Source organism: Scyliorhinus canicula, chromosome 10 (assembly GCF_902713615.1).
Source record: "Scyliorhinus canicula chromosome 10, sScyCan1.1, whole genome shotgun sequence".
NCBI classification, from domain to species: Eukaryota; Metazoa; Chordata; class Chondrichthyes; order Carcharhiniformes; family Scyliorhinidae; genus Scyliorhinus; species Scyliorhinus canicula.
In genome coordinates, this window is record NC_052155.1 from 73,899,838 (window position 1) to 73,926,446 (window position 26,609).

The 26,609-nt window shown below is 47.4% G+C and overlaps 1 protein-coding gene across 2 annotated transcripts in view; it reads left to right on the forward strand.

Annotated features, from left to right (window-relative positions):
* myom1b (myomesin 1b) overlaps positions 1-26,609 on the forward strand; it is a 204,030-nt gene that overhangs the window by 145,314 nt on the left and 32,107 nt on the right. For both annotated transcript variants that reach the window (XM_038809187.1, XM_038809188.1), the window contains 5 exons: positions 3,658-3,814; positions 9,794-9,900; positions 12,263-12,307; positions 12,444-12,580; positions 25,304-25,448. In XM_038809187.1, the coding sequence (XP_038665115.1) occupies positions 3,658-3,814; positions 9,794-9,900; positions 12,263-12,307; positions 12,444-12,580; positions 25,304-25,448 (591 nt within the window). The remainder of the gene's footprint in view (positions 1-3,657; positions 3,815-9,793; positions 9,901-12,262; positions 12,308-12,443; positions 12,581-25,303; positions 25,449-26,609) is intronic.

Below are 26,609 nucleotides of genomic sequence, written 5' to 3' on the forward strand. Positions count from 1 at the left end.
CTATGGCACAGGCCATCGGCAAAATGGGTGCTACCAAAACCAAGCAGAAAAAGAGGAGCAGTCACAAAATCAGTTACAAAATTGCTCTCAATAAAAAAAGAGGAAGAGAATGGGGGATACCATGAGTCCACCGATGACACCAAGCAAGAAGACATCAGCAATGTGGCCGACACTCATGATGCTGAACAAGAAGACGCTGGCAATGTAGTCGACAGGCCAGAGAACACACAATGACACAGCAGCTAAAAGCATTGTATAAAATCACGAAAGAAGCTGGAAATGTAGAAGCTTGGCCAATAAGGATACCGGTCTTCAGGGCGCATCGCGTCAAAAGGCTAAGACACAAAAGACCTGCATGCAAACCAATCTTCCAGATGCAAAATCGACGTAGGAAAGCTGACAAGAGCCCAGAGGATCAGTGGGGGTGATCCAGTCAGAAGTGCACACTGAACTGTGCACAAGGGACACATTGAGAAGGCATATTATGTTAATTGAAGCACAGTTGAATCTCTATATGCATATGTGTTGAATAATAATACAAATCATGTTTCCGTATATCAATGTTAACATCTCCAAAGTAAGAAGTCTTACAACACCAGGATAAAGTCCAACAGGTTTGTTTCGAATCACTAGCTTTCAGAGCCCAACTCCTTCTTCAGATTCACCTCAGGAAGGAGCTATTGATTCAAGCTAGTGATTCAAAACAAACCTGTTGGACTTTAACCTGGTGTTGTAAGACTTCATACTGTGCTCACCCCAGTCCAGCGCCGGCATCTCCATATCATAACATCTCCAAAGGAAGGTGGATGTGGTGCTGTGATTAATATTGTACATAGTTATCAATGCGACCTCCAACCAGCTGATGGCGTCAGACATCAGTCATGTGACATGGGACACTTGCGAGTAAGGCGTACAACAGGATAGTCGCACATAGAGTAGTTCCAGGAGTGTTCATGGAACTCAAATAGTAACCTAGTCTGTATAATATTCTGTTTGTTATCTTTCCACGTGTTCATCAATAAATCATCTTTCTAGTTAAGTGACCGGATGCTCTGCGCATCAATGTTGTGGCAAGGGCACAGAACATAACAGCATCTGTGAAGCTGACGAGTTTCACACAGCAATTCTCACTTTATTGAACACTCTGCAATTTTGGAAAACTACCGCCCAGTGTAATCAATGCATCTGCACTCCTGAAAACTACAACTTAGGCTGGTTAAAGAGGGGCACCAGATCCTAAAGTCTGGATGGGTGAAAAGAGGTAACTGTAACACTGGAACGCAGGCAGCAATTAGGAAGAAATAATGGCAGCATAGAGACACGTGCTTCTGTTTTCAAAAAACAGCCAACCCCTGTATACCTACAGACATAAGGACATAAAAATTAGGAGCAGGCCACCCGGCCCCTCAAACCTGCTCTGCTATCCAATGAGATCATGGCTGATCTGATTCTGGCCTCAACACCACTCGCAGCCTACCCCTGAAAACCTTTGACTTCCTCGTTAGTCAAGAATCTGTTTACCTCTGCCTTAAAAATATTCAATGACCCAGCCTCCATCAGTCTCCCAGGGAAGAAAGCTCCAAAGACTCACAACCACCTTAGAGACAAAAAATGTCTCCTCATCTTGGTCTTAATTTTAAACTGTGTCCTCTAGTTCTAGTCTCTCTCACAATGGGAAACATCATCATCCACCCTATCAAGTCCTTTCAGGATCTTGTATGTTTCAATAAGATCAACTCTGATTTTTCGAAACAAAGGATACAGGCCTAGCCTGTCCACCTTTCGTCATTAATACCCTGGCCACAGGTATCAGTTGAGTGAACCTTCTCTGAGCTGCATTATTATCCTTTCTTAAATAAGAAGACCAAAATTGTACAATACTCCAAATGTGATCTCACCAATGCCTTGCACAATTGTAACAAAACATTTCTACTTTTATGTTCCAGCCACCTTGCAATAAACAACAACATTTCATTTGCCTTCCCAATCATTTACTGTAACTGCACACTAGCTTTTCCTAATTCATGTACCAGGACACCTAGATCCCTCTGTACCTTGGAGTTCTGCAATCTCGCTTTATTTAAATAGTGTACTGCTTTTCTATTCTTCCTGCCAAAGTGGACAAGTTAACAATTTCCCACATTACCCTCTACCTGCCAATTTTTTGCCCAATCACTTTCCCTATGTTCTTCGGCGTGCTCGAACGGCCTCATCGCACCCGACTCAGAGATGCAACAAGACCTTTAAATCACACAAGAAATTGGCGATGCTTGGAATGCCTTGCAAATCTAATGAGATCTTGCGAGACTTTACGAGGGCGAGATCCAGATTAACATATTTAGTGAGCCATTGGGTTCATTTAAATATGTCAGCGCCCGATTCTCCCGAAGCTCGGGAACGAAGGCCCCTTGGGAGACCTCGCCATGGCGCTGTTTAGCATCGGCCCATACAAATATGGACCAGGTGTAACAGCATCGGACGCCCCACGTGGTTGGGCTCTGGGCAGGATAGTACCTGGCACTCCTGCTGCCACATGGCACCTTGGCACTGATAACCTGGCCCCTTGGCAGTGCCACCCGAGTAGTGCCACTTGCTACTGCCAGGGTACCCAGGTGGCACTTTCAGGCCAACAGGGACACAGCCAGGGTACCAGACTGGCAGTGCCAAGGTGCACAGGTGCCAGGTTGCCCACATCAGAGATTGAGCTGGGGGTTCCCTGCCATTAAGAGGTGAAGTAAGAGGGGCTCAAGGACCCCCAAGAGGTAAGTTGGCGCAGTGGGGATGTCCAGAGTCTGTGGTGTGGTATTCGAGGGTCAAGAGAGATCAGGGCGACATTTAAAAATGACGCCCTGATCGCTTCCTGCACTGGTGAGCTGAGCTCGTCAGTGCAGGAAGTGAGGTAAGTGCGGCCTCAGTAACGCATTTCCAATCAGGGTTAGAAAAACAAGAGTCTCATGTGATAGCAGGGTCATTCTCTGTGCTGCAGGCCCAAAACAGGGCTCTGTTATTTGTATGTTAAATCGTGTCCCATATGTTCTCTTTGCAAAATTACTTTCCGACACATGTACGTGTCATCAGCAAATTTAGCAACCATACCCAAGTCATTGACATACACTGTAAATAGTTGAGGTCCCTGCACTGCTCCATGTGGCACTCCACTCATCACTTCTTGCCAACTTGTAAATGACCCATTTATGCCGACTATCTATTTCCTGTCGGCAAACCAACCTTTTGTCAAAGCTCACATGTTACCCCTACACCACAAACCCTTATTTTACGCAGTAACCTTTGCCGTGGCACCTTGTAAAATGCCTTCTGAGTACGGCACATCTGCAGGTTCACCTTTATCCACATTGCTTTTTATTTCCTTTGATATGTAACTATTTGCATTTGTACGTAAGCATTTGTCACAGAGCAGAAAAGGTCATATAACTTAAAAAGCCTGTCTGTTCAGCTCTGTGCCATGGGGAATGGGGTTCTGCTGTAGAGGTGTGGGATTGCAAAAAGTGAAATCATGTGAGACTCCCACCAATTACACAAGTCGGTAGGCCTGACAGTATTTATGGAAAAAGTTCATTTTTCCAGGTGCTGGCAGTCAGCCCCCGACATATAAGCAAAATTAGAATTCTGAAAGCAATCCTTTCTGTCTTATCTCAGGTACTAAAGAGATGTCTGTCAATGTGGATGACGATGGAGTTATTTCTCTGAACTTTGAATGTGGTGATATGCGAGAAGGTTCGAAGATCATTTGGTCTAAGAATTATGAAGAACTCATTGACTCACCAAGACTTACTATGGAGACAAAAGGCGGAAAGTAATTATATTTTTCTGTTATTATGTCACAGTGGGCCCCTGCTGCCATGCTTGATTGTTTCTTTCCGGGTAATCTTGTTATTGTTACCAATTTTATTTGTAGTGTTGGATACACTTGGTGAAACAACGAGCAATTTCTTTAGGCAGAAAAAAGAATGGTATCTACCAAAGAAAGATGTTCTGTACCTTGCTAGAAATAATCTAAAAAATCTGTGAAATCAAAATTTTAAAAATTGGCTCCATTCTGCATCCGTATATTTGATGCTCGTGTGTTTGTCAATGGGCAGAATTTAATGTCTCTCCTCTCCAAGCACACCGCCAGTTGAATTGGGAGCCGATGGGGAGGGAGGTGGCAATGGGGTGATCAGGCAGCAGGGTTTAGGATAAGATCCAGCCATTCTCCCACCTTCTTCCAGTCAGTCCAGGGTATAGTATTTGGGCAATCTTTCCATTCAGAAGCCAATTAAGGCCCTTTAGTGGCACTTAAAGGTCTGATCCTGCCATTGCTGGTATTCAACTAATGGCAGGCGGGGCATTTACCATCCGGGGAAGTCGCCCAGCAAATCATATTGAGTTTTCCAGGGGATTCCCTCATTCATGGGCACTCTGTGGCCAACATATTCCAATCAAGAAAAGGGTGGGACCAACAAATCCAGTGAACACTGGATATCGAGGGATATACAGCATTGGGTAAGGAGAAAAAGGGAGGCTTATGGCAGATATAGAGCAGAGGCCCTAAAGGCATACGGAATGTGCAAAAGGGAACTTAAAAAAGAAGTTAGGAGATCAAAAAGGGGACATGAAAGGACACTGGTAGGTAAAATGAAGGAAAGTCTTAAGTTGTTTTACAAGTTCACTAAGGGTGAAAGGATAACTTGGGAAAGGGTAGGTCCCATTTCGGACCAAGTAGTAATTGTGTGTGGAGCCGGAGGACGTGGGTAAGGTTCTAAGTGAATAATTTGTGTCGGTATTCACTCGTGAAAGGGACGGTGTAGGTATAGAAATCAGGGAGAAAGACTGCGATAAAATTAAAGAAAATAACCTTGAGAGGGTAGAGGCCCTGAGTGGTTTGGCAGGCAAATCTCCAAGGCCAGGTGAAATGTATCCCAGGCTGTTGAGTGAGGCAAGGCAGGAAATAGCAGGGGCACTGACAGTAATTTTCAATTCCTCTCTGGCCATAGGAGAGATGCCGGAGGATTGGAGGATAACCAATGTGATGCCATTATTCAAGAAGGGAGGAAGGGATGAACCAGGAAACTACAGGCCAATCAGTCTAAGCTCAATGGTGGGAAAACTATGGGAAACAATTCTGAGAAACAGAATTAATCTGCATGTGGAGAGGCAGGGATTAATCAAGAACAGTCAGCATAGTTTTGTTACAGGGAGGTCATCTCTGACCAACTTGAGTGAATTTTTCGAAGAGGTGACGAGGTGTGTAGATGATGGAAATGCATTTGAGGTCGTCTACCTGGACCTCAGCAATGCTTTTGATAAGGTCCCGCATGGGAGACTGATAGCGAAGGTAAGAGCCCATGGGGTCCAAGGAAATTTGACAAATTGGATCAGAGTTGGCTGAGTGGCAGGAAGCAGAGGATGATGGTTGAGGTGTGTTTTTCTGACTGGAAGCCTGTGTCCAGTGGAATCCCGCAGGGAGCAGGGTTGGGGCCATTGCTGTTTGTGGTTTATATAAATGATTTAAGAAGTATTTAGATGTGCACTTGCAATACCAAGGCATTTAAGGATATGAGGGAAGTGCTGGAAAATGGGATTCAATTTGTTAGGTGGTTGTTTATGATCGGCACAGACATGATGGGCCAAAGGGCCTTTTTTGTGCTGTAGACCCCTGTGACTCTGACTCTGTGCCTAATCGGGAGACCTGGGGCAGGATTCATCCCCCCACCCCCGCCCCCCCACCGGCCAGGTCGGAGAATCCCTGGCATGAATCCCGCCCTGCCCCTCCGACGCCTGCTGCCAAATTCTCCGGCACCGGTTTGCGAGCGGGGGCGGGGATCGCGCCGGGCCCGTCAGGGGCCATTGGCAGCAGCCTCCCTGGCAATTCTCCGGGCCCCGATGGGCCATGTTGCCACCCGTTCCTGGCCAGTCCCGCCAATGTGAAATGGACATGGCCCATACCGGCGGGACCTGGCTTGTTGGCAATCCAGCAGGGTCCTCGGGGGGAGGGGACCGTTCCCTGTCCTGGGGGGGCCCCCACGGTGGCCTGGCCCGCGATCGGGGCTTACCGATCTGCGGGCAGGCCTGTGCCGTGGGGGCACTCTTTCCCTCTGTGCCGGCCTCTGTAAGACTCCACCATGGCCGGCGCAGAGAAGAAACCCCCTGCGCATGTAGAGGAAACACTGCGGTTTTGCGCTTGCACCAGAACACGCTGGCAGTCCTGCTCAGGCATCAACTTGCGCCGGCCGGCAGTGGCCCCTTGGCGCCAGTTGGTGCGGCGCCAACCCCTCTAGTGCCGGCGTAGCCTCAGGAAGTGCGGAGGATTCCACAATTTCCGGGCAGCCTCACGCTGGAGTGGTTCACGTCACTCTTGCCACCGGTACGGGCTGCCCCGCCAATTACGGGAGATTCCCGCTCCTGGTATCAGGAAGGTGGGGGTACACAGGTTGGAGCAGTAAGCCACATGCCTGCCCCTGCTTCTGATTCCCAAAACTGGAAACACATTCCCTGTGACCCCCATCCCACTCAAACTCACTTCTATCTGGTGATCCCTGGGGAAGACTGGTATAATATAAGCAAAAGCCACCGCTCCTGGGGGCACTGCCTGATACTGAAGCACTGTTCTGATTGGCCAGCAGCTCTCAAGGTGGGATTTCCATTCTACTCAGGGCTTGATCATATGGGAGGCCTGTCAGGGCCCAATTGGAATGTAATTGCATCGGGTCTACCAGAAAACACAGTGTGGGACCTCCCACTGATAGGCAAGACCGCCCATCACCCACATTATATCCCAGCCTATATCAAAATATTAGTAAGATAAAAGGATTATTGAGGCATTCGTTGATTCATTAGTACTTTGGCCTAGGGATCATGCAACTTGATTTATACAATTGTCCAATACCTTGGCTGACAGATGAACTATTATTAGCTTGATATCAAGTGGTAAAGATTAGTGGGAGACTAGATGACTGGGAAATCTTTAGGAGGCAAAAGAAAGCGACTAAAAAAGCTATAAAGAAGAGTAAAATAGATTATGAGAGGAAACGTGCTCAGAATATAAAAACAGATAGTAAAAGTTTCTACAAATATATAAAACAAAAAAGAGTGGCTAAGTTAATATTTGTCCTTTCGAGGATGAGAAGGGAGATTTAATAATGGGAGATGAGGAAATGGCTGAGGAACTGAACAAGTTTTTTGGGTCGGTCTTCACAGTGGAAGACACATATATCATACCAGTGACTGATAGAAATGAGGCTATGACAGGTGAGGACCTTGAGATGATTGCTATCACTAAGGAGGTAGTGATGGGCAAGCTAATGGGGCTAAAGGTAGACAAGTCCCCTGGCCCGGATGGAATGCATCCCAGAGTGCTAAAAGAGATGGCTAGGAAAATTGCAAATGCACTAGTGATAATTTACCAAAATTCACTAGACTCTGGGGTGGTCCCAGTGGATTGGAAATTGGCAAGCGTGACACCCCTGTTTAAAAAAGGAGGTAGGCAGAAAGCGGGTAATGATAGGCCGGTGAGCTTAACTTCGGTAGTAGGGAAGATGCTGGAATCTATCATCAAAGATGAAATAGTGCAGCATCTGGATGGAAATGGTCCCATTGGGCAGATGCAGAATGGGTTCATAAAGGGCAGGTCACGCCTAACTAACTTAGTGGAATTTTTTGAGGACATTACCAGTGCGGTAGATAATGGTGAGCCAATGGATGTGGTATATCTGGATTTCCAGAAAGCCTTTGATAAGGTGCCACATAAAAGGTTGCTGCATAAGATAAAGATGCATGGCATTAAGGTAAAGTAGTAGCATGGATAGAGGATTGGTTAATTAATAGAAAGCAAAGAGTGGGGATTAATGGGTATTTCTCTAGTTGGCAATGAGTAGCGAGTGGTGTCCCCCAGGGATCCGTGTTGGGTCCGCAATTATTCACAATTTACAGAGATGATTTGGAGTTGGGGACCAAGTGCAATGTGTCCATGTTTGCAGACGACACTAAGATGAGTGGTAAAGTAAAAAGTGCAGAGGATACCGGAAGTCTGCAGAGGGATTTGGATAGGTTAAGTGAATGGCCTAGGGTCTGGCAGATGGAATACAATGTTGACAAATGTGAGGTTATCCATTTTGGTAGGAATAACAGCAAAAGAGATTATTATTTAAATGGCAAAATATTAAAACATGCTGCTGTGCAGAGAGACCTGGGTGTGCTCGTGCATGAGTCGCAAAAAGTTGGTTTATAGGTGCAACAGGTGATTAAGAAGGCAAATGGAATTTTGTCCTTCATTGCTAGAGGGATGGAGTTTAAGACTAGGAAGGTTATGCTGCAATTGCATAAGGTGTTAGTGAGGCCACACCTTGAGTATTGTGTTCAGTTTTGGTCTCCTTACCTGAGAAAGGACGTACTGGCGCTGGAGGGTGTGCAAAGGAGATTCACTCGGTTAATGCCAGAGCTGAAGGGGTTGGATTATGAGGAGAGGTTGAGTAGACTGGGACTGTACTCCTTGGAATTTAGAAGGATGAGGGGGGATCTTATGGAAACATAAAATTATGAAAGGAATAGATAGGATAGATGCGGGTAGGTTGTTTCCACTGGCGGGTGAAAGCAGAACTAGGGGGCATAGCCTCAAAATAAGGGGAAGTAGATTTAGGACTGAGTTTAGGAGGAACTTCTTCACCCAAAGGGTTGTGAATCTATGGAATTCCTTGCTCAGTGAAGCAGTAGAGGCTCCTTCATTCAATGATTTTAAGATAGAGATAGTTTTTTGGAGAATAAAGAAATAAAGGGTTATGGGGTGAGATTCTCCGCAAATGTGGAGAGTCGTAAAGGCTGCCGTGAAACTGGCCGTGTTTCACGGCAGCCTTCACACCCGTTCCCGGGACCCGAATCCCCCCCCCATCGGGGCTAGGAGTGGGACCCCGGGAATCACGGCGTCGCGGCCTTTACGACCGTCGTTAAGGCTGCGCATCAAGATGACGCGCGGCCGGCTCCAACCCGCGCATGCGCGGGTGACGTCATCATGCCATTGACGGAACCCGCGCATGCGCGGTTCCACATTTCTCCACCACCGCCCGACAAGATGTGGTGGCTTGATCTTGTCGGGCGGTGGAGGGGAAAAGAGTGCGTCCCTTTTGGACGCAGGCCCGACGATCGGTGGGCACCCATCGCGGGCCTGTCCCCTCCCGAGCACAACGGTGGTGCTCCCGCCCCAAACAGGCATCCAGCGCCCATTTTTACGACGGCAGCAAGCAGGTGTGTTTGCTGCCGTGAAAAAATGGGCGTAAAGGCCCGGCCGCTCGGCCCATCGGCTGCGGAGAATCGCCGCTCTCCGTAAAAAACAGCGAGCGGTGATTCGTGACGTGGGTCGGGCGAGGTGGGGGGGTGGGGGGAGAATAGCGGGAGGGCGTGAAAAATGTCGGGAGGCCCTCCCGCTATTCTCCCAACCGGCGTGGGCAGCGGAGAATCGCGCCCATGGTGTTCGGGCCGGAAAGTGGAGCTGTGTACCCGAAGTATCAGCCATGATCTCATTGAATGGCGGAGGAGGCTCGAGGGGCCAGATGGCCTACTCCTGCTCCTAGTTCTTACGTTCTAAGTGCTGAATACTTCACTAGCTTTGTCATACCATGTTACACCATATCGAAGTTCAATCATTATACTAACAACATTTTATGGAAAAGTCATACGATGCAGAGAGAGGGGAAACAAAAGGAAATAAACACAACTAAAGCAAAAATTTAGATTGACTGTGCGGCTCAATAACATATATACAATGTGTTCAATTATATTGAATTCTTTCTTTCTCAAATAGGACAAAAGCCATTTTCAATGACCCAGGGAAGGATGATTTGGGTATATACTCTTGTATTGTCACTGGAACAGATGGAGTTTCTTCCAGCTATGCCATAGATGAAGCAGGTATATAAAATTATATTTACCAATCCAATTTACAGAGATGCTACTAATAGATTCTTAAAACAATGTGTGTGAAATCACGCCTCGAGCCAAGCTCTCCAATGCATTCTTGACCATTGTAGAGAAAATTAAAAACTAAGGTAGCAACTGGTGCCGTCTGGAGAAGTTGCATTTCTCATGTCAGTTTTAACTGGGCAGGAAGGACACATGTTCAGACCAGGCAGGCCCCTTTTTCAAATACGTAGGTTGGGCCCAATGACATCATCGAGGACTAACTGCAATTTTAAGCAGTGGTTTGAGGGCAAGGATACTTTGCCTTTCCTGCCAGGTGAAGGAAGTGGGAACAGGAGTCAGGGCAGGAGACGTACACTTTCTTTCCCTTTTATTAAAACTGGTGTGACCAGGAGGAGTAGACTGTTCCTTCATCTCCAGAAGGAAAGTTCAGGCCTCATGTGTTCCCTGGTTCCTCCACTCCCAATTGCAAGGCCTCCTAGAACTCATATAACTTGTTCTTTGAGATTTACCTGGATCCTGAGAACAATACTGTGTGTCCCTACTAGCAACCTCCGGCCTCTTGACATACAGGTTTAGCACAGGGCTAAAGAGCTAGCTTTTAAAGCAAACCAAGGCAGGCCAGCAGCATGGTTCAATTCCTGTACCAGCCTCCCCGAACAGGCGGCGGAATGTGGCGACTAGGGTAACTTCATTGAAGCCTACTTGTGACAATAAGCGATTTTCATTTCATTTCAGTTCATTTCATACTGCACATTGACCAGTCACTGCATCCAATCTGTTTCCAATGGGTGACTGTCTCCATGGGGGGGGGGGGTTTCAGATGAGCCTCCCAAGTTTAAGAAGTGAATATCTCCAATGCCTTCTTTTGCTAAAGTACTGTTAACTAAATAAGATAGGTTTTATTCTTAAAAAGTGTGAAATAGTGTTACATTTAGAACCTTTTGAGTAGCATTAACCCCTGAAGTTTTTATGCTAAACTGTGGGCTATGCACCCCTGGTAAAGGTCTGGCAGATGGTTGCAGCTCGTTGCAACCAGATCACTTGATATTGAAAAATATTTAAAGGATTATCGTGGCTACATTCCATGTTTGGACATGAAAAGTAAATTGTAGTATGCATCATTTTATGAAGAGTGATAACGATGCAATTGTGGATAGAGTAATACTTTATTGTGTTGAGACGATATAATTTAACCTAGGCAGCAAGGTAGCATTGTGGATAGCATAATTGCTTCACAGCTCCAGGGTCCCAGGTTCGATTCCGGCTTGGGTCACTATCTGTGCGGAGTCTGCATATCCTCCCCGTGTGTGCGTGGGTTTCCTCCGGGTGCTCCGGTTTCCTCCCACAGTCCAAAGATGTGCAGGTTAGGTGGATTGGCCATGAGAAATTGCCCTTAGTGTCCAAAATTGCCCTTAGTATTAGGTGGGGTTACTGGGTTATGGGGATAGGGTGGAGGTGTTGACCTTGGGTAGGGTGCTCATTCCAAGAGCCAGTGCTGACTTGATGGGCTGAATGGCCTCCTTCTGCACTGTAAATTCTATGTAAATCAGGGCACTTGGAGCCAATCGGTCAGTGAGCACAACGTACAAAATTTGTGAGAGACAAAATACCAACAGCAAATTTTGGGATTAGCTGAATTTTATGGAGGGAAAAGGATCAAAATCAGAAGAGCATTGGAATAGTTGAATCTGGAGGATCACAGACATGGATGAGGATATTGGTGGCATATGGCTGAGATGAAACAAAGACAAATGAGGTCCAATAATCTTTATTAGTGTCACATTAACACTACAATGGAGTTACTGTGAAAGGCCCCTAGTCGTCACATTACGACGCCTTTTCAGGTACACAAAGAGAATTCAGAATGTCCAATTCACCTGACAAGCACGTCTTTATTGACTTGTGGGAGGAAACCGGAGCACCCGGAGGAAACCCACACAGACGTAGGGAGAACGTGCAGCCTCCGCACAGACAGTGACTCAAGCGGGAATCGAACCTGCGACCCTGGAACTGTGAAGCATCAGTGCTAACCACTGTGCTACCGTGGCGCCCAAAGTGCTTTGCAGGACTCATCCAGAATAAGAGGCCAACATTACGAATGATCTGTTTCAACCTGAGATACTGACTAGGGAAAGGGATGGAATTGATGACATGCAGAGATTATGGCAGGGGTTTGAAGAGAATGGCCTTGGCCTTCCCAATTGCAAGTTGTTGTTATTGTTTCATTGAATCCATTCCAGTATCTTGCAACCTGATTTAAAGGTTCTATGTTTAACTTAACAACTTGGGAGGAAGATCTTCATCTGGCTTTTCAATGGCTGTTAGAACCTGTTTTTCTTTCTTTTTACAGAGCTGCTGCGTCTGCTTGAGCTTAGTCATGAACATAAATTCCCAGGTAAGCATTCCAAACTGAGCTAGCCCCTGGAGTTATGCTTGTTGTAATCCTTTTGATTTAATGTGAGAACTCTATTTAAAAAGTAACATAAAAATTGACAGCATGACAAATAATCGTATTTTTTTCATGTTGACAGTTGTACCTCTGAAGTCGGAACTCGCAGTTGAGCTACTGGACAAGGGACAAGTGCGGTTCTGGTTGGAGGCTGAACATCTCTCTCCAAATGGACAATGTAAATTTGTATTTAATGACAAGGAGATTAAAAATGACGAGGTGGGTTTCTTACTAATACCTGAAGCTCAGAAATGATTAACCAAGAATTTGTACTTATTTGGAGACTCCTTATCACCAGAGCTAAGGACAGCAAAACTGTACATTTATTTTAAAGGAATATGTTAACAATTCCAGCAGAAGTAGTAAACACAGGAAATTGTCAACACATTCCCAATGCTGAGACATCAAAAGTAGAGAAATTCTTACTTGAAGATTTCAAAAGTGACCCAGGAATCTAATTAACGTGTGTGATGTACCATTAATTCACTGCAAGATGATGCGAGTGAGTGAACTTAGGCTTTATTGACCAAGAACTTGCCTGCCTGTGTCTGCAGTACAAATGAGCACTGTCCCCAGGCGGCCGGTCTATATACCGTTCGGGGGGGGGGGGGGGGGGGGGGGGCCGAGCCCACCAGGTTCTAGTACAATACCTGTCAGGAGATCACATTACCATTGGACCACAGTGATACACAGACAGCTTATACTATGGTGAATACATTCACCACATTCACCCCTTGTTAAAAAAATGAAGTCCAGCAGGGGTGAAGTGGGATCATCATATGTTCAGTCTGTCTGGAGGCCGGACTGTTGTTTTGGACCTTCTCAGCTCTGGCGGTGCGGTGGGTACGGGCTTTGCAGTTGTTGTCTCAGAGAGCGTGGAGCTTCTGTCCGGTGTTTCGGCGATGGTTGACGGGTGGGGGTAGGAAGAGGGGTGGTGGATGGCGGCAGTGTAGGCTCGGGACAGTACAGGAGCCCCGGGGGGGGGGGGGGGATAAGGAATTTGGGTGGGTGGCGATAGATGGTGGTGGGGGGGTGGGGGGCGCGTTGGCCTGGGAACCAGCAGGCGCCAGGTCCCGAAGGGAGACCATGTCTTGCCGTCCGTCTTGGTGCGCGACGTAGGCATATTGGGGGTTGGCGTGCAGCAACTAGACCCTCTCAACCAGGGGGTCGGTCTTATGGCTCCTCGTATGCTTCCGGAGAAGGACAGGTCCCGGAGTCATCAGCCAGGATGGAAGCGAGACCCTGGAGATGGACTTCCTAGGGAAGCCAAACAAACGGTCGTGAGGGGTCTCGGTCGTGACTGTGCACAAGGAGCAATCTAATGGAGTGGAGCGCGTCGGGGAGGACCTCCTGCCAGCAGGGAATCTGGAGACTTCTCAACCAAAGGGCAAGAAGGACGGCCTTCCATACCGTCACGTTCTCCCTCTCCACTTGCCCGTTTCCCTGCGGGTTATAGCTCGTAGTCCTGCTCGAGGCGATGCCCTTACTGAGCAGGTACTGATGCAGCTCATCGCTCATGAAAGAGGTGCCCCGGTCACTGTGGACGTATTCAGGGAAACCGAACAAGGTGAAGATGCTGTGCAGTGCCTCTATAACTGTGACCGAGGTCATGTCGGGACATGGGATAGCGAAGGGGAAGTGGGAGTACTCGTCAATGACGGTCAGGAAGTGTACGTTATGGTTGGTGGAAGGGAGGGGTCTTTTGAAGTCAATACTGAGGCACTCAAAGGGCTGGGAGGCCTTTACCAGGTGGGCCTTGTCTGGCCGGTAGAAGTGCGGTTTGCACTCTGCACAGACTTGGCAATCCCTGGTCATGGCCCTGATCTCCTCGATGGAGTAGGGCAGGTTGCGGGCCTTAATAAAGTGGATGAGCTGGGTGACCTCCGGGTGACAGACGTCGTTGTGGATGGCCCTAAGTCGGTCACCTTGTGCGCTGGCGCTCGTGCCGCGGGATAGGGCATCTGAGGGCTCATTGAGCTTCCAAGGACGATAATTGATATCATAAGTATAGGTGGAGAGCTCGATCCTCCACCTCAAGATTTTGTCGTTTTTTATTTTGCCTCGTTGTGCATTGTCAAACATGAAGGCTACCGACCGCTGGTCAGTGACGAGAGTGAACCTCCTACTGGCTAGGTAGTGCCTCCAGTGTCGCACAGCTTCCACAATGGCTTGTGCTTCCTTCTCGACAGTGGAGTGGCGAATCTCAGAGGTGTGGAGGATTCTAGAAAAGAAGGCTACTGGCCTGCCCACCTGGTTGAGGGTGGCAGCCAGGGCGACATCTGACGCATCGCTCTCTATCTGAAAAGGGATCGACTTGTGCATCGCGGCTTTGGCAATATCTGCCTTGATGCGGCTAAAGGCAGAGCGGGCCTCAGCCGGCAAGGGGGAATATCATGTCTTGATAAGTGGGCGGGCTTTGTCCGCATAGTTGGAGACCTACTGGGCGGAATAGGATAATAGCCCCACGCAGCGTTTGAGGGCCTTGGGGCTGTGCGGAAATGGAAGTTCGATGAGGGGGCGCATGCGGTCGGGGTTGGGCCCCAGGACCCCATTTTCGATGACATAGCCGAGGATGACTAGCCGGGTAGTGCGGAAAAGCACTTCTCTTTGTTATATGTGAGGTTGAGGGATTGGGTGGCCTGGAGGAACCTCTGAAGGTTGGCGTCGTGGTCCTGCTGATCATGGCTGCAGATGGTACCATTGTCCAAGTACGGACATGTAGCCTGCAACCCGCACTGGTCCACCATTCGGTCCATCGTTCTCTGAAAAACCGAGACCCCGTTAGTGACACCGAAAGGGATCCTGAGAAAGTGAAAGAGTTGGCAGGCTGCTTCAAAAGCAGTGTAGTAGTGCTCTTACGGGTGGATCGGGAGCTGGTGGTAGGCCGACTTCAGATCGACCGTGGAGAACATCCGGTACTGTGCGATCTAGTTGGCCATCTCCGCTATGCGGGGGAGGGGTTACGCATCAAGTTGTGTGAACCGGTTAATGGTCTGGCTGTAGTCCACAACCATCCGATTCTTTTCCCCAGTCCTGACGACCACCACTTGTGCTCTCCAGCGGCTGTTGCTGGCCTCGATGGTCCCCTCCGTCAAGAGTCGCTGGACCTCCGACTTGATAAAAATCACGTCTTGTGAACTGTACCGCCTGCTCCAGGTGGCGACGGGCATAGTCGGGGGTGAGGTTCGCAAAGAGCGAAGGGGGTGACCTTAAGGGTCTGAGGCTGCATACAGTGAGGGGGTAGGGGTCCGTCGAACTTTAGTGTCAGGCTTCGGTGACTGCATTGGAAGTCCAGTCCAGGCAGTAGGGGTGCGCAGAAGTGAGGGAGGACATACAGTTTAAATTGGGAATACTCAGTGCCCTGTATCGCGAGGTTCGCGACACAGTACCCCCGTATCTGTACCGTATAGGATCCGGAGGCGAGGGAGATTGTCTGGGATGCGGGGTAGATGTGGAGGAGGTAGCACCTTACCGTGTCGGGGTGTACGAAGCTCTCTGTGCTCCCGGAGTTGAAAAGACAGGGGATCTTGTGCCCATTGACCCGGACGGCCATCATCAAATTCCTCAGGTGCTTTGGCCGTGACTGGTTGAGGGTTACTGCGCCGAGCTGTGGATAGTCTGCGTGGTCTGAGATATCGAGGTCACATGATGGCAGCCCCCATGGGTCGCATGTGTCGGGCTGAGTCGAAGATGGTGACCAAGATGGCCACTCCCATCGGTCACACGTGTCGGCTGCTGTAGAAGATGGTGGCCAATATAACTGCCCCCACGGGTCGGGCCAGACAGACTCTGGCAAAATGTCCCTTTTTGCCGCAGTCACTGCATGTCGCGGTGCGGGCTGGGCAATGTTGCCGGGGGTGTTGGCCCTGCCCGCAGAAGTAGCACGACAGTCCTCCGGGCTGCACGGGCAGCCACGCGGCACAGGCCTGAGACGTAGTCGGGTCTGATGATGGCCGTGCCTACAAGGGGTTCTCTGGGTCTGCTGGGAACATGCTGAGGCTCTGGTAGGCCACCTCCAACGAGGTGGCTCGTTTTACCGTTTCCTTAGGTCAGTGGCCAGTTTTCCAGCAGTCGCTGCCAGATGTAGTTAGACCAGACCCCAGCCACGTAGCATGGTGCCTTAATCACAATACAACCTGATTGGCACACAACCTGTTCATCAAGCCCCAGATCATCAGTTTCATGTGCTCATCGGCCGTCACATCCTTGCAGTTGCGGGCGAGTAGCGTCAGGTTCTCTAGGTATTCGTCCAGTGATTCCCCGGCGCATTGACGTGAGGAGGTGACGCGTGAACACTTCATTCACGGACTTCACAAACTATCTCTTTAGGATCACGTCCACCGCTTCGTACGTGGCCGTGTCCTGAATCGTACCCAATATTCGGTGGCTCACCATCTGTGGAGCAGCTTGAGGGCATCGGAGAGAGGTGCTTTGAAGGAGTTGAGGTAAGCCTCAAAACAGCGGACCCAGTGGGAGAAGATTTCCTTCGCTTCTGCTGTTCGTGCGTCGAGTTCCAGTTTATCAGGCTTCAGAGTGGCTTCCATAGTGATGTCTTTGGTTAATAAATTGATGTACCATTAATTCACTGCAAGACGATGAGAGTGAGTGAACTTAGGCTTTATTAATCAAGAACTTGCCTGCCTGTCTTTGCGGTACAAATGAGCGCCACCCCTAGGCAGCCGGTCTATATACGGTCTGGGGGGGGGCGGAGCCAGAGGCGGAGCCCACCAGGTTCCAGTACAATACCTGTAAGGAGATCACATTACCATTGGGCCACAGTGCTACACAGACAGCTTATACTATGGTGAATACATTCACCACAACGTGACTATTTTGAATTTTCAAATCATAGTAAGTATATTTACTCCAGAAGTATCTTCTTGAAGTAAATATTCACTTCACTTCCCTCGGATTAATTACACAGCCATTCATCAGGGAGGTAAAAAAACAAGTGCTCCTTGGGGTTTTTACATATTTTCTTCCACCGATGGTTTAGTTGGTCAGCGAGAGCTCTTCCCGAGACAACAGAATTCTGGGGCAGGATTTGCTGACTCGTCATGCCTGACTTGGTGACATGACAAGGCTGTTGAATCTCGCAAGATTGGCAACGCTTGAGATATTTTGCAAGATTCAACCCAACCCCGATCTGGATCTCGCCCTCACTGGGTGTGAACCAGATCAGCTTATTTAAATGAGCCATTCAGCTCATTTAAATATGTTTGCGCTGTATTGTCCTGGGGCCCGGGAACTAACGGCCTCGACCATGCACCGTTAGTACTAGTCCACACAAACTTGGACCAGTCGTAATGGTACCTGGGGGGGGGGGGTGTCTCCCAGGTCACTGGAGACCGGTGGGTGGGTGGGCGGGCATTGGGCAGGGTGGTACCCTAGTATTCCTGATGGCACCTGGGCACCTTGGCACTGCCAACCTGGCACTATGGCACTGCCACTTGGGTACCCTGGCAGTGCCACCCACAGTGCCCGGGTGACACTGCCATGCTGATAGGGGCACTGCCATGTTGATAGGGGCTGGTAGTGCTAAGGTGCCTGGGTACCAGGTTGGCCATGCCAAGGGACGGGCCTGGGGTGCCTTGTCCGAAGAGGTGGTATGAGAGGGGGCTCGGGGACCCCGGAAGAAGTACCTTGGGTGTAGTGGGGGAGGGTCAGAGGCCATGGCAGGGGTGCTGAGGGGGGGGGGGAGGTCAAAAGATCAGGCTACCTTTAAAAATGGTGCCCCTGTCCACGAGTGCTCTTCCTGCGCAGGCGAGTTAAGCTCGTCAGTGCAGGTAATAATGTAAATGCGGACTCGATGGGGCATTCCCCGCCAAGGCCTAAAAAAGGCAAAGTGCTGTTGAATAGTGGAGTGTTTTTCAATGCTGCAGCCGTTGAGAAACATCCTGTCATATCCGCTCAAAAGCGGACTTTGATTTTTTTTTTCCCATTAAATCGCACCCATGATGTAAGATCTTCTTCATCACAGATGTTGCCTGGCCTGCTGGGCATTTCCAGCATTTTGGGTTTTTGCAACACAGAATTTATTGTTTTCTGCAGACCGACATCCATTTAGATGTCAAACTCAAAAATAGTCTAGCGTGGTGCCTTAATCACAATACAACCTGATTGGCACACAACCTGCTCATCAATCCAAATCTGGGGCTGGTTTAGCACAGGGCTAAATCACTGGTTATCACCAACATTCGGACAGTCAAAGAGACTGAGGTCAGGATTTTCCGGTCCCGTCATGGCTATACCCACCATGGGAGATTCGGCGGCACAACCAAAAGTCCATTGATTTTCGGTGGGACCGGACGAACCAGGCAGGGGGCAGACCCAGTAAATCCAGCCCATGAACTGTAATTGGCCGGCGGAATTCAGATTTCATAGGCTTCATAGCCAAGCTGGGTAAAATACAGACTTGATTATCAATCATAACATTAAAGAAATGAAATGTATTTTTGGGAATGCAGGAGAAGAATTTAATTGGATTTTCTTTTCCCTTTTGCTCCCTTCCTTTCGAATGCGAGATGGGATCTTTGCTGGGCTATAAAGTTTTAGCTGCCGGAGTGCTCTGATACCTCAAATAACTATCATGTGAAATAAAATTAAATCGCTTATTGTCACAAGTAGGCTTCAAATGAAGTTACTGTGAAAAGCCCCTAGTCGCCACATTCCGGCGCCTGTTCGGGGAGGCTGGTACGGGAATTGACCTGTGCTGCTGGCCTGCCTTGGTCTGCTTTCAAAGCCAGCGATTTAGCCCTGTGCTAAACAGCCGCTGTGTGAGCTGAGGCAGGCTATTTGATAGAGGATATAACTACTCAGTTTCATTCTATCCTCATCTAACATCTACATTTTCATCTTCGCCCACCTGCATTATGGATCTTGGGCCTTCACCTTGGCTTTTCAACAATAGAAAAATGCACAGAACTTTCAGCAGCAAAGCTGGATACATCTCAGCAGTGGGAACCTTGTTGATTTCTTGACATACTTAAACAAATAATGATAGCCCTGTCAATGTCATCCTGATATCAGGTAGCTCAATCAGTACAAACTTGTGATCAAATCTGGTACTCCCTGGCCTGTATAATTCAGTACACAGCGCATTTACTCAGAATACCGTAAGAAAGCTTATTCACTAAACGATGAAAGTCAACATGAGCCTTCTTTTTTTTTAATGATTTCATTTTTATTCAATTTTAGCCAACCTACAGGACTTTTGAGGGTCTAGTGCTGATAAAGATTTTATTCTCAAGTGATTTAGTGAAAGCATGCAATTACCATATTGGTGATCTAATTCTGGCTATTTATCTTGCTGCCTCTGGAACTTTCCACAAGGAATTTCCACATCGGCGGAGGTTGAGTGGCAACCCAGTTTTGTGTCTATCTGGGATTTTCACCAATCTTCTGGGGAAGTTGCGGCTGCTGTTTGATAAGATCCCGAGGAAGTTCCCAGAATTTGTCTTTCAGCTGCAAGGCCATAACTATAGACTCAGCATGATGAATTTGATTGACTGACAGGAAAAGCACATGCAATGGACAAGCCCAAAATATCAGTTATTACTTCCCCACCCACTCTGCCCAGTCGCCAAGTAGATACAAACCAAATCTCTTTCCAGCAATAGCTGCAAACTATGGAATGACTGCCACTCCTGGTATTCAAATCAACAGACTCTGTTACAAGTCCACTTATTTTTGGAAAATTCCATTGCAGTATCATCAAGGCAGGAAGAAAGCCAGTAAATTATTTTAATGTTAATTAATATTGCAAAAGTGTTTTAATGTTTTTAATTGTGGCTTATCACATAAGATAATGAGGCTGGGACTTGATGGCATCCATTTTGGTTGGGGCTAAAATTTCAAACTCAGGCCTGTTTACTGAATATGGTAGGCAGGGAAAGAATGCCTGTGGTGAATGTCTGGCATTTGCTGAAGTATAACTTAGTACCCAACCACAAAGCTAGCTATTTAAAAAACACTTTAGCCTGTGCAACAGATCACGCTGCAATCACTGCACAAGCTCAGATGGATCTTTAATGTTTTAAGTTTAATTCTGCTCCATAGCAATGCTGGATGGCAAGAATATGTAAGTGTTCCTGGCCATCACTAAAGTGCAAATAAAGGACAATATGCTGGATGATATTACATAGTCAGCTGCTTGTCCTTGCAAGGCACTAGTCTACGGGTTGGGATGATCACTGCAATATTGGACTCCAGAGTGCATATAGTCCTGATGTTGCATGGGGTCGGGTGCTTTTTGGCGCCGCCTTTTTGGCCCCGATTTTTTGGCGCCCTTTTTTTGGCGCTCAGTTGTTATGGCGCTCATTTTCCTGGCCCACCACGGTTTGGCGCCAAAATTAAAATTAAAGCATGTAATAAATGGATTAAATGAAACTAGGATAAAAATACGAAACCTTTATTCTGGCCTAAAATATTTAAGTAAAAGAAAAAGAAAATAATAATTAAAACTCAGTAATTTAATGTATTTCGTAATTGTGGGCTATACCACGCAAATATTCTAATGGTTCTCTCTCATCAAACTGGCGCACAATATTCAAAATGCGCTCGTAATTATCTTCAAACCAGTTAAGCAGCGAATGAAGTTCTAACGGCAAGTCTTCTGACAGGGTATCAATGTAGTTATCCAAGTAAGGTACTTTCAGCCATTTCTGCAGATGGGTTTGACTTAACTACTTTTAAATCTTTAAGAGAAAGTGAAATTCTAACAGTATGTTGCGCTACAGAACTAGGTGATTAGTACTAACTAGGCAGTTCCTATACTCTTAATAAGCATTAACTAGGTAATATTGACATACATTCACCAGAGTAATATTGTGCAAAAAGGGCTAAATTGTTAAATTGTTTGGGCAGGTTTCGTAACTTAAAATTTGTAGTGGGTTAGTCAGCACTGAATATTGGCGGCGCCAAATCGTTGAATGCCAAAAGCATGGGCGCCAAAACATATGGCGCCAAAATGACGGCGCCACAAAATCGGCGCCAAAATGGCGGGGCCAAATGGTACCATTCCCGTTGCATGAGCCCGTTCACAAAATAAAATGGCAGGTAGTCCCCTACTTGAACGCTCACAGTACAGCCTGTGCTGATCACCATTTTGTGAAGGGTGATAGCAGGGGAATCTTGTGAATGCACCAAAAGTATGCAGAAAAGTCAATGTGTAAATGCCCTCCTTGTCATTTTGGACTTTGCCACTCCTGTTAATGCTTCTGTTAACCACTCAAATGCTGACTCCATGAGTGGGCAGCACGGCAGCACAGTGGTTAGCATTGTCGCTTCACAGCTCCAAGGTCCCAGGTTCGATTCCCGGTTTGGGTCACTGTGCGGAGTCTGCACATTCTCCCCGTGTGTGCGTGGGTTTCCTCCGGGTGCTCCGGTTTCCTCCCACAGTCCAAAGATGTGCAGGTTAGATGGATTCGCCATGCTAAATTGCCCTTAGTGTCCAAAGGGGTTGGGTGGGGTTGCTGGGTGACGGGTATGGGGCAGAGTTCTGGGCTTAAATGGGGTGCTCTTTCCAAGGGCCGGTGCAGGCTCGATGGGCCAAATGGCCTCCTTCTGCACTGTAAATTCTATGGTCTATGAACTCTTCCCCCCCCCCCCCCCCCCCCCCCCCACACACACACATCAACCAACTTATAGAGATCACCATTCACTGTTCAGCTGAGGTGGTTTTGACTAACTATTTGCTGCTGCAGAGTTAGTAGAAAAATTAGGCGGGATTTACCGACCACCCCACCACGTGTTTTTTGACGGAGAAAGCCAGGAAACTTGTGTGGCGGTGTGGGACCAGAATTTCCTGCCAGCACGAACAGCTGGTAAATCCCACCCATTGTGTTGCCGGGGCAGGCGACAGGGAACCTCTCAGTTAGAAGGGAGTTGTGCTGGACCTTTGGAAAAAAGCATTCTGTGGTTTGCAAAGGCCACTGAATGTGCCACTTTCTTTCTCCCAGTCATGGAGATTCCAATTGCAATAGCTCACTGGGCTAAATCGCTGGCTTTTAAAGCAGACCAAGCAGGCCAGCAGCACGGTTCGATTCACGTACCAGCCTCCCCGGACAGGCGCCGGAATCATAGTCATAGAATTTACAGTGCAGAAGGAGGCCACTCGGCCCATCAAGTTTACACCGGCTCTTGGAAAGAGCACCCTACCCGAGGTCAACACCTCCACCCTATCCCCATAACCCAGTAACCCCACCCAACACTGACGGCAATTTTGGACACTAAGGGCAATTTATCATGGCCAATCCACCTAACCTGCACATCTTTGGACTGTGGGAGGAAACCGGAGCACCCGGAGGAAACCCACGCACACAAGGGGAGGATGTGCAGACTCCGCACAGACAGTGACCCAAGGCGGAATTGGACCTGGGACCCTGGCGCTGTGAAGCAATTATGCTTTCCACAAGGCTACCGTGCAATTGTGGCGACTAGGGGCTTTTCACAGTAACTTCATTGAAGCCTACTCGTGTAAATAAGCAATTTTCATTTCATTTAATTTCAATAGTAAAGTAAGTAAAGTCACCATAGTCCCAGATGACCACAAAGGTTTCCCCTTTGACAGGGAGAGCTGGCTGGTGGTGATTTAACCTGAGGATCACCACACCTCAGGTGAGGGGCAAGGTTCAGAAGGCGCGGCTTTCATGACCAACTGCAACCAGTATGGGAATTGAACCCATGTTGTTGGCCTCGCTCTGCATCACATACCAACTGTCAAGCCAACTGAGCTAAACCAGTTGCAATATCCTTTGATTTGCTGCATCACAGGAAATGGAGCAGAAACAGGTGGGAAGATGTTTCCAGACGGAGGAAACTCACTCTCTGGCCTGCTGTATTATTCTGCCGGTTACTTCCTGCTCCTATTGTGTTTTCCTGCTGGAGGAATGAGCTCGTGCAGCCAGAATACCCTTCCCCTTCAAAAGTTACAGACTAGCTTTAGGAAGTGCAGGCTATAGCTTTAATTGGTACTAACTTCACACAGACCCCGGGGCCCTCCAGCTGAGCATGGAGCCATTCAGGAGCACATTTAGTGCTGAACTGTATGCCACTATCTGGGAACTAAGCAAACATCATAAAGCTTGCAGACTACCTGTATTACTTTCAATGGATACTCGTTAATTACACATCATGGTGTCGGCGCCCATTAACCGGCTTTAAACTCATTATGCTTTCCCGGTTACTTAGAGCATAAAATCTTGGTGAAGTAGTAAAGGAACACAGAGAACCAGTTTAATAAGGGCACAGGGAGTCCACCCCAATTACAAATGAAGAATTGTAGTTTTATTTACAATACAATATATACACTGCTCGGTAGTTCCCAACTGGGTTTTGCCATGGTCGGTGGCTTACTGGCCGACCTTTAATACAGAGGTGAATTGAGATCCCCCATATGGTCATTCACCTGTATCAGCACACGAATAGGAGCCTCATTGGACACTGCCAAATAGTTCAGCTGCATCTCAGCATCATCCTCGGCCTCCTCTGGGCCATCCAGATGCAAAGCCCGGTCCCGGGGCTTATGTTTACTTCAATAAGGGTGCCTGGAGCGCTGGCTCTCCTGCTGCCTGTAAGTACGCCTTGATCAATGCCTATGTCCCTTCAGCCGAGTCGGGGAACACCCCGAATCTTGGTGACCGGTGCTTCGCCAAGAAGTCGGAGTCGCTGAGACGGTCGGTTCGGGCTATGGGAATACCACATGAGGGGCGAAGCCCTCAAACATTCACCTCCTTTATATCTCTTGGACACCGCTTTCCACATTTTCCCAGAACAAGGAGACCTGCTGAAAGGTTGGGGAGTTTTCACCCAAACGCCTTTTCAGTGTTTCCATATTATTTATACTGCAGATCAAACAGTCATGGAGCATATTGGATAAAGCTGTTCCATACTCACAAAACTTGGCTATCTTATATAGCCATAATACAAACTTGGTGATGGACTTGCTGGAAGACCTGTCCGCTACATTAAACCAATATCTTTGAACGGTTACTGATGGGGTCGTGTTAAAGTGTTGTTCCACAAGTTGGTCGAACGATTGCGTATCTGGCGCCACCGGGTATGTGAGACTCGGGATCACCCCGAACATGTGCGCTCCACAGGCCGTCAACAGTATAACCATTTGGAACTCGATCTCCATGATGTTGTTGGATACGAAGAAAAAATGCATCCTTTCTGCGTTTTGGTTCCAGTGTTCAACACCAGATTCAAATGCATCTAACTGCCCAAACAGAGGCATGGGGAATTAAGTAATTCCAAACCTGGGTCCAGAAAATCGGGGAGATGGCTCAGCTGAGTAGGCCGCTGCAGCGACAGCAGACCGTTTACTCTTCGTCGCCAGTTTAATAAGGACACGGGGAGTCCACACCGAGTAAAAATAAAGAAATGTAGTTTTAATTGCAACATAATATATACACTGCCCGGTAGATCCCTCTCGGTTTCCTGCTCTGGTTGGTGCCTTAGTGACCGACCTTTTACACAGAGGTTAATATAAATCCCCCACCGCTAGCAGGTGGGCTCATACTCCACAAGGGCCATGGGGAAGATACTAATTCCCACCCAGTAGGCCCTATGCGGGACATTACAAATAGCATAATATTTTCTGGTGAATTTCTTCCTGCATTCTGCTGGAGATATATGGAGAAATGTCAGACAAAAAATACAGCCATCAAAGCCTGGAGGTCAAAGCAGGTTCAAAAATTAGTGCCGCAAAATGATGAGATACAGATCTATTCTAGCAACTTTCATCCCTAGAATTTTCAATCTCAACTGAAGAACTGAGGGAGGCTCCAAGCAGAGGGAGAAAGAGAAAGCCAAAAGACTTTCAGAGCAAACTGGTAGAAATCTGCGCTCTTTGTTTAGTTGCAAAATAGTTCACAGAATAAGGAAACCTTATATAAAGCTGCTTTTCATTTTGTTTCAAGCTGCCTTTCTACATTTCAGAAATATAAAATAAAGGTTGATCAGAAAACTGGCTTAGTGGAAATGACAATGGAGAAGTTGGAGGATATTGATGAAGGCACCTATACTGTCCAGCTCCACGATGGTAAAGCAAATAACCAGTCTAGTCTGGTTCTGATTGGAGATGGTGAGTCTTTTTACTGCTTTTGTCTTCATGAAAACAAACTTCAATCACAAACAGTAGAAATAGGATTCCCTGGATATAAATATGAATGAGGATTCTAATTTTAAATGCCGCTATTATCAATGGAACTTATGGATCACCTCGAAGTCTTTTTCTAAAGCTTGCAATGCCCAATTGTGACTTGTCGATCAAAGGCAGATGACTCCAGCATGTCATTTACCTTTACAATATGTGGCCTGAAGAATAATTATTGGTTCTCATTAAACACCACAAGGTTCATTTTGCCATGTGTCTTTCCTTTGAGCCCATAAGGCCCATTAAGCATGGCATGAAAATGAGTTTACTGTTTCAGAGGGGAAAATTAAACCGAAAAAAGCAGCAAATGACTCCATCCATTCTAACGTTTCCTAAGTGCCCACACCCCAAAGTTCCTAATGGGGCCCTCCATTGTTTTGCCATCTTCCTCATGCACACTAGGCTGATCCAATTTTTAAAAGTAGTCTTTGCTCCTTGGCGTCCAATCTCCTCTTCCTTCTCATGGACCCTCTAGTGGGACACATTTATGCTCTCATGGAGGCCTGCACACCTTGTTTGATCTAACATTCCAGAATCCAATACTACGCCAGTTACCAACCGTGCCTGGGAAATGTGGGTATCCTGTGGAGATCCCATCCTGGCTCCACTCACATCCCTCCCGATTCTGACATCACTTGCCTTGGACATGGGGATGTGAGCAGCATTGGCAGCAGTCCAGCAGAGCCAGATTCTGGCCCTATCTCAATGGATTTTAGCAGGCACTAAATAAATAGCAGGTCAGCCTAGACATTGGAATTATCCCCTTTGAACCATTTTAGGTTGAGCAATGTTCCCGCTGCTGCAATGGGAATAAAAGGTCCGAACATTAACAAATTCTTAACAGGCTTTTTCTTGTCTTTTCTCATATTTGCAAGCATCAATAGTTTGCAAATATGAGAAAATCAATGCAAGGTTAAGAGAATTCACCAAACAGCTTTGGACTTGTTTTGTAACTGTTTGCCTCACGAGGAAAATACAGGTCATTTTTTACTATATATGTAGAATTCATTAATATTTAGAATTTATACAACAATTGTCAAAATTAAGCCAGTCTGTAAAAGCCTTCGATGACACAAATGTAAGTGGGAT